Consider the following 8,513-nt stretch of genomic DNA (forward strand, 5'->3'; position numbering starts at 1 on the left):
GTAAGGGTATTCAACCCCTCAAAAAATAAAAATTTCGAAAACTTCTTCCGATGGAATATCATTTTTTGTCATCCTAAATGATTTAGGCAAAAAAAAATTCGGTGAAAAAAATCTTTAATTTCGTTCATATGAACGTTCGTAACTTCAAGTACATACTATTTGGTAGAAAATTAGTTATTTTGTTCCAGAATTAGTTTTTTTTTTCAAAATTAATTTGTTAAACTTAAAATTTATTTTATTTAATGAAAATTCGTATTCTTGGTTGAAAATTCATCTTTTTGCTTGAGTAATCAGCTATTTGGTTAAAAGTTAATCAATTTGGTTTTAAAATGCAATCATTCTAAATGTTCATATATGTGGAATTACTATTTTTTTAGTAAACATTTTTTGTATGTGGCTTGAAAATTTAACTATTTGATTAAAAATTTAATTATTTTGTAACAAATTCCTCTCATTTGATTTAAAGTTTAACTAATTGTTTGTAAATTCAACTGTTTGGTTGAAAATTAATATTATTTTTCCTTGAAAACTACTATGGGGACGAAAACGCCACTACATATATTCACGTTTGATTTTTACACTTTTTTGTTGAATAAATCCTCTTTTTAAAGTGAAAATTCAACTATTTTGTGTAAATATCAATTATTTTTATAAAAATTCATCTTTTTTTTGTCGAAAATTTAACTATTTCGTTGAAAATTGTTCTTTTTCTATAGGAAATTCGTCCTTTTGGATTTAAAATTCATCTTTATTTGTTGAAAATTCAACTCTTTTGTAGAAAGTTACTCATGTTTTGTTTGAAAATTACTTGTTTTGATTGAGGATTTAACTTTTTTTGAAAAGTCGTATTATTTCGTTAAAATAAACTGTTTTTCATTGGATTTTAAAGTATTTTTTTGTGAAAATATCAACTATTACATTTTTTTGTTGAGAATTCATTTTTATTGCTGAATATTCATCTCTTTGGTTGGAAATTAAACTATTTTCTTGATTTTTCGTTTCTTTTCTTGTTAAAAGTTAATTTTTTTAGCTTAAAAGTGATCTTTTTTGTTGAATATTCGTCGCTGTTGGTAGAAATTTAATCTTTTGGTTGAAGAATCAACTAATTTGTTAAAAGTGCATCTATTTTGTTGAAAACGCAATATTTCTAAGTTTTAATATCTGTATGACTGTCACTAAAAGTTTTTAAGATAAATTTTGAAAAGTACATTATTTAAATCAACATAAACTTTTAAAGAACAAATTCTGCAAAAAAATTGCACAAGAAGGCTTAAAAAGAATTATGTTCCTTAAGAAACTGTTATAAATAAATAAATACTCAAGAAAATCAATTTATGAAAAATAATTGCACAAAAAGAGTTAAAATAAGAGAAATATGTTTACAAATAACATGTTAAGCCCTCTTGTGCAATTCTGTTGCACATTTTTTCTTAAGTTTATGCTGGTTTAAAAAAATGTAATTTCAAATATTTAACAAATAGAGACATTAAGGCATGGATCCTATGATGTTCTCTAGCGTTCGGTTCTTTTGTCGAACGCAAAAGTTCAATTCTTGATCAAACAAAAAAGATAAATTTTGTAACAAACCTTTTTACTTTACCATGATTGATCTTCTGGGAACAATATTTTCTTCATATCTGAAAGAACAGTTTATAACTTTCAGGGAAAAATCAGAGAAGTTCTAAATCGGTATTTAGTGGCAACCTTTTTAATTTTATTATCTGCTTTTCTCTATAGATAGATCATCAGGTTATCTAGTAGTAGACTGTAAAAATATTAAATTTTAACCACAATAGGAAGATTCACGTGTTACATTATTTTTCAGTCGCCAGTTCGGATTCCTGAAGTTGAATTCGCCAGAGCAAGCAAAGAAAAAGGCTCTGGTAGTTCGTGCAATTAAATATCTAGAGAGGATGATAGTGCAAGCTCATTCAGAAAAACAGCGGAGAAAAGCTGACAGTACAAAAATGAGCTTTGACGAGTCGAAAGATAACGATGATGAGGATGACGATGATGACGATCGAGGAATTAGCATCGATCCTAAAACTTACTGCAAACTGGGCCATTTTCATTTACTTCTAGAAGATTATAGCAAAGGTAACTCCCAAATCCAAGAATCTCTAGAAATTTGTCTTCCTCTTGAAGAAAACATTTTTGTACATTTCCTTCTTTTACAGCTATGTCTGCATATCAAAAGTTCTTCAACCAAAAGACCGATTACTGGAAAGATGTGTCGTTTCTTTACGGACAGGGTCTCGTCTACTTCCACTTCAACGCCTTTCAATGGTGAGTTTTTAAAAACTTGCATACTTGACCTGAGATTTAAGTAAATTAAAATGGAGAGCTTATCGTTTTGATTTTCATTGATCAAATGCGAATTTGTGTGAGCCTTTTATTTCAGTATCGCTGAAAGCTGGCTGGGTAAACCTCAAACTGGTGACTAAAGCATCTAGTTTGTTGACAACCTTGTCTCTTTACATGAAATTTTATTTAAGGAATTCAAAATTTCGAATATATATAAGATACTTATTCCATAATTTCTAAATAATTTCTCGATTTCACTCAGTTTGCTAATTTCCTATCAAATGCAACCAATAATGAAGGAAATGAGTATTCTTTCGATTAATTTCTTGCTGATTCATTTATTAAAAAGGATGTATATCGACTCTTGGGTTAAATCTCGTTTTGAAGAGTTGGGCTTATGCAGATTCCCTTGATGAAAAGTAGTAGAGTCAAAAGAAAAGAAGAAAACAATCACGAATATCGTGCTGTGAAAAATGCTGTAATCTCTTGAGAGTCGCTCACCTTGAGGAAGGGGGCTTCGGCCCTTGCAAGATGCATTCGCAGGGTTCATCGTTCCCTTTCTTCATTTTTTCCCCCCGTACGATTCATCACAAAAAACTGTACCGATTGAACAGAATCGAGGACATTATGTCGGTAAAGACGAGGCAGGAGGTAGCGTAGACTCGAACCCGTGGTGGAAAAGGAATCTTCTTTTTGATTCAAGTTGTGCGCGATAGATGACAGCACTGTGCTGAAAGATTTTCGTCGGCCTACGTACCATGGATGTTGTACGTGCCGTGCTGGCTTAGTCGCATGGCGGCTAGGTAGGGTTGGGACTGGGGGAAGGCGTGGTGGTGAATAATGAGCCAAATGCTTTCCTGAGCCGCTCACGACGAGAAGAACTGCAATTTTCAGAAACCTGTCTCGCAAAAGTACTTCCTTTCCTTTTAAATTATTAATTCTTTTTTCTGAAAAGGATATATATTTAATGTGATTTACCGCTTGTAAATGAAGCAGGATAGGGTTTAGATCAGGAATTTTTACGTAGATCAGGATTTTTGTTTAATTTTCAAAACAAAAACAAAAAAACCTTAAAGTCACATTCTGTGACTCGTTTTTTTAAGCATGAAAATTCAACTACTTGGTTAAAAATGTAACTATTTTGTTGAAAATTCGGCTGTTTTGATTCAAAGTTCAAATATTTGGTTGTAAATGAAATTGTTTGGTGAGAAATTATATTTTAAATGAAAATTCGCCTTTTCAAATGAATTATTTTCACTGCCTTCTGAAGAAATTGTCTTTCGTTTAAAAATTCAACTATTTCGTTAAAAATTAATCTTTTTTCTGTTTAAATTCAACAGTTTTTATGGTTTTTTAAATCCTTTTTGATGGAAAATTCATTTTCCTTTGTTAAAAATTAAATTTTTTTTTTAGAAATGTTTTAAACTTTTTTCTAAAAAGCTCGTCTTTTGTCCCGAAAATTTAACAATTTAGTTAAAAAATTGACTATTTTGTTGAAAATTCAGCTCTTTTTATTTAAAGTTGAACTATTTGGTTGACAAGTCATCTTTATTTGTTGAAAATGATATTTTAAAATAAAAATTCACATTTCAGATTGGTAATTTAACTGTCTTCTAAAAAATTTGTCTTTTTTGTTTGAAAATTCTACTGCTTCCTTGAAAATGCAACTATTTTGTTAAAAAGTAATTTTTTTTCGTCAAAAATTCAATCGTTTTGTTGAATATTTTTCCTTTTTGGGTAGAAAATTCAATTTTTATGGTAGAGAAGCCATCCTTTCTGGTTGATAATTCATTTTTCTTGGTTGAAAATGAATTTTTGACATAAAATTTTGACAGTTGAATAATTCAACTGTCTTCTAATATAATAAAAATAGACATTTATAGATTAGTATAGGGAAATTATAATTTTTTAACTCATCACCAACTTAGAAATTTTCTAAAAAATTCAGTTGCCACTAGGACGGTTGGAATTTTGTATTCCTTATAAGAAAGAAAGTATTTAAAATTCAGAGAAAGTCTTTTCGAACTGAAAAAATAAATTTCGATGAGGCAGCCATTTATAGGCCACCATTTGAAAATTCGAGTTTTCACTTACAGTCGGCCTCTAAATATTATGGGTCAAGGAAAATGAAAAACTGGTGAGAGAAAAATCATGAAATTTTGAAAATAATGCCTAAATATAAAAATTTTTTAGTTTTAAAGATATTCATTTTAAAATTTGAATGATTCCAACAGAATCAGAGTAACGTTTCTTTCCGGCTGAACAAAATTTTGTAATGAACTTAAATAAAAATGACATTTAAATTTCATTTGATGAATTTTCATTACAAGAGCGTTATTTTAAGGTTTTAAGGTTTCACAATTTCACATTTCCGAGGGATATTCTACGTTTCATTATAGCAGACAGGTTTGGAATTTAAACTGACATTTGACTGACAGTTTATTGGTTATTGCACCTTGTTGAATTTCAGATCATCGTGAATTAGGTTAATTTCGTTAAATTTTCATTAGATATTTAAAAATACCTAATGCAAAGTATCGTCTGACAGTTTCCAATAAGCATAACACGATATTTGACAGCTTAATCTAAAGCCGATGCAGTAAATTAGGTCAGAAGTTTAAGGGAATTTTCGAATTTGATTCTGTTTACATACGAAAAAAATTATTTAGGGATAATAATTTTACTGCATTAGACCAAGCAATAATCAGGGTAAAGTCAGGGTAAAATAACTTTACATAATTAAAATTCTAGTCTTTGAATATTCAACTATTAGGTTAAAAAATTTTTTTTAGGTAGAAAATTAACTTTTTTGGTTAAAAAAGCAACTGTTTGGTTAAAAGCTAATTTTCTTTGGTTGAGGATTCAACTATTTGGTTTGAAAATCGTTTTTTTGTTGTTGTTGATTTGAATTTTAAAAAATTCAAATATTTTTCACATAAAATATGTACGGTTACATTATTTGTTGAGAATTCATCCTTTTTGGTTAAAAATTTGTTTTTGGATGAAAGTTAATTTTTGTAAATCTAAAATTAGCGAATTCAGTTGAAAATTTATAATTTTATTTAAAAACTTTCCATTTTTTGTTGAAAGTTGGTCTTTTTTATTTGAACCTGCGTTTTTTTGGATAAAATTTTTTTTTTACTGAAAAATCTGTATTTATCGAAAATTTTTTTTTTTTGTTAGAAAATTTAACTTTTTTATTATAATTGAAAATCCCTCTCTTCGGTTGAAAATTTAACTATTTGGTTGAAAATCCATAATTTCTTTGTTTGTAGAAATTTAATTTTTTTAATTTGGAATTTCATCCCTTTTGGTAGAAATTTCTCTTAGAAATTCCTGTTTTTGGGAAGGAGATTTTTCTTTTGGGGTTAAAATTTTGTTATATGAAAGTAATCTTTTTTGGGTTAGAACTTATCTTTTTTGGTGCAAAATAATACTTTCATCCTTAAATTTATCTCATTGGTTGTAAATCCAAATGTTTGGTTGAAAATTCAATTTTTTAGTTGAAGATTCAGAATTTTAGTTGAAAATTAGTCGTTTTGAAAGAAAAATATTTTCGTGTTGAAAATTTAACTGTTTTATGGAAAATTCGTATTTCTTAGTTAAAAGTTGAATGGTTTGGTTGAAAATTAATTTTTTTATTACAGATCCATCGTTTTAGTTGAAAATTAATTTATTAAGTGAAAATATGGAATATTTGGTTTAAAATTAGTTTTATTTTTTTCGAAATATCAACTGTTATATATTTTCGTGGCGAATTCATCTTTTAGTTTGTTTGAAAATTCGATCATCAATGGTCAGGGAAAGTTCAGAGAATTTCGAAAAAATTTGATTACTGAACAAGTATTTGAAAGAGTGAATGCATAGAAATGGTAGGAAAATTCGTTAAAAGTCCTAAGGACCGTTGCTATTGAGAAATCGTATTAGCATTAGCAGACAGTTGTAGCTTCTAGCCCCTAAAAATCGTTGGACAGCTGGCAGTTTGATATTTCCGAGTTTCCAGGTTCTTTGATACAGCAATACTCAGTAGTAGTGAAGAAAATATCGATTTCCGGTTCAGCCTTCATTGACCCAGATGGGAGAGAAGGTTCTTTTCAAATTCCCTTCTATACATTCTCACGACTCTTTTTGAGATTGTTCCCTCGACTTGGTTAAGCAAATAAAATGCAAGCCCCCCCCCCCATCAATTCAACTCTTCAGAACACTTTACTCATTGCACATGAAGTGATTTAATTTGAATGAAATTTCCTTCCTCTCATTCTTGCAGATTTCGAATTAATTGAGCCATTGTGCAAAACAGAACATTTTATATACAAACGAATTTAAATGAGAACAAGTTGATTTCCGGTTTCAGAATTAATTAGTGGTTCACATTCAGAATTATAATTTCCTGGGGAAGTTAGATTTTACTAGAAATTAAAGATTTTGTAAAATATTTTGTATTTAAAATATCCTACTATGGAGAAAATATTTTTAAAGAACTGCATGATCTAACGTAAGAAAATACACCTATCTTGGTTAAAAATTTGACTATATTTTTGAAAATTCGTCTTTTTGGGATGTAAAATTTGTCCTTTTGTATTAAAATTATTTAATTTGTCGTTTTGTATTATTATATGTTTTTGGTAAAAGGTCATCTTTGTTAGTAGGAAATAATCTTGTTTGTTGAAGATTTAACTATTATTTGGGAAATTATGTTTTTAACTAAAAATTCAACTATTTGATTTTCGGGTGAAGATTGGTCTCTCTTTGTCGAACTTTTTTTTTGGGTAAAAATTTAATATTTTTTGGTTGAAAATGAATGATTATTGGTTGATTATTCAACTATTTTATTAAAAATTTGTCTTTTTAGAAAGAAAGTTTGTCCTTTAGTATTGAAAATGTTTTTTTTTTCTTTGTAGAAAAGTCATTGGTTCAAAACTCATCTTACTTGGTGGAAAATAATCTTTTTTGCTTAAAATTTAAATATTTCGTTGTAAATACAACTGTTTGGTTGAAGATTTATTTTTATGGTTGAAGATTCATCATTTTAATTGAAGATTCCTCTCTTTGGTTGAAAATGTAACTATTTTTTTAAATCTTTTTTTTTATGGAAAATTAAGTTTTTAGTTTTAAAAATAACTATTTCATTTTTGATGAAAATTGATCTTTTTTAGTAGAAAATTCAACTATTTGGTTGAAATTTGTTGTTGTAGAAATTGAATCTTTTTGGTTTGAAAATTCATATCTTATTGGTAGAAATTTCATATTTTTTGGTTGAAAATTGAACTTCATTGGTTAAGGATTCAACTATATTGTTGAAAATTCACATTTTTGGAAAGAAATTTCGTGTTTTAGGATTGAAAATAATTTTAAGTGGTAGGAAAGTTATCTTAATTGGTTCAGAACTTTTGTGGGTGGAAAATAATTTTTTGTTATAAAAATGTAACTGTTTGATTATAAATGCAACTGTTTTGTTGAAAATCCATTTCTATGATTGAAGATTCATCATTTCAATTCAACATTTTAAATTAAAATTCATCTTTTTTAGTTGAAAATTGAAATATTTGTTTGCAAATTCATGTATTTTGTTGAAAAATCATCTCTTTTGATGGAAATTGCATATCTTTTGGCTTAAAATGATTCTTTTTTGGTGGATGATTCAACTCTTTTGTTAAAAACTCTTTCTTTTATTTTGTTAAACTATTTTTGATTTAAAATAAAAATATTTGTTTGTTATTAATAAATTTTTTTCTTGAAAATATATTTCTTCGGGTTGTAAATTAAATTATTTTATTGAATCTACATTACTTTTATTTAAAATAATTTTTTCCCTTATTATTGTTCTGTTTTCGTGAAAAATTTTCCTATTTTCCCTGTATTAAGAGCATTTTGGTAAGTGAAGTCTGTATTAGTACTATTTTTATTGTTTATATTTGACATCTACGTGAATTTTACGTTTTTTATGCTTAGACTCGCTTAACTTAAATCAGTGAAAGACTCAATCTTAAACATTCGTTATTTTAAAAAGACCCTATTAATTATTTTTTCTAAATATTAAATTTCAAATTGTTAAATGTGTCAGGTTGGCAAATTCTTTTTGAACAATATTGCAAGCTTTTAATGTGATACGAGGGTAGTTCAATAAGTCCTTAGAATGACCAACAGATGGCGCGCGAATCGCTCCAAATCATCTGTTTTCAGTCAGCACCACTCTCGACTAGATATAT

The 8,513-nt window shown here is 27.8% G+C and overlaps 1 protein-coding gene across 3 annotated transcripts in view; it reads left to right on the top strand.

Annotated features, from left to right (window-relative positions):
* LOC117167040 (histone demethylase UTY) overlaps positions 1-8,513 on the top strand; it is a 193,035-nt gene that overhangs the window by 3,367 nt on the left and 181,155 nt on the right. For all 3 annotated transcript variants that reach the window (XM_033351607.1, XM_033351608.1, XM_033351609.1), the window contains exons 2-3: positions 1,826-2,097; positions 2,178-2,286. In XM_033351607.1, coding sequence (XP_033207498.1) covers positions 1,826-2,097; positions 2,178-2,286 — 381 coding nt within the window. The remainder of the gene's footprint in view (positions 1-1,825; positions 2,098-2,177; positions 2,287-8,513) is intronic.

Source organism: Belonocnema kinseyi, chromosome 2 (assembly GCF_010883055.1).
Source record: "Belonocnema kinseyi isolate 2016_QV_RU_SX_M_011 chromosome 2, B_treatae_v1, whole genome shotgun sequence".
Taxonomy (NCBI): domain Eukaryota; kingdom Metazoa; phylum Arthropoda; class Insecta; order Hymenoptera; family Cynipidae; genus Belonocnema; species Belonocnema kinseyi.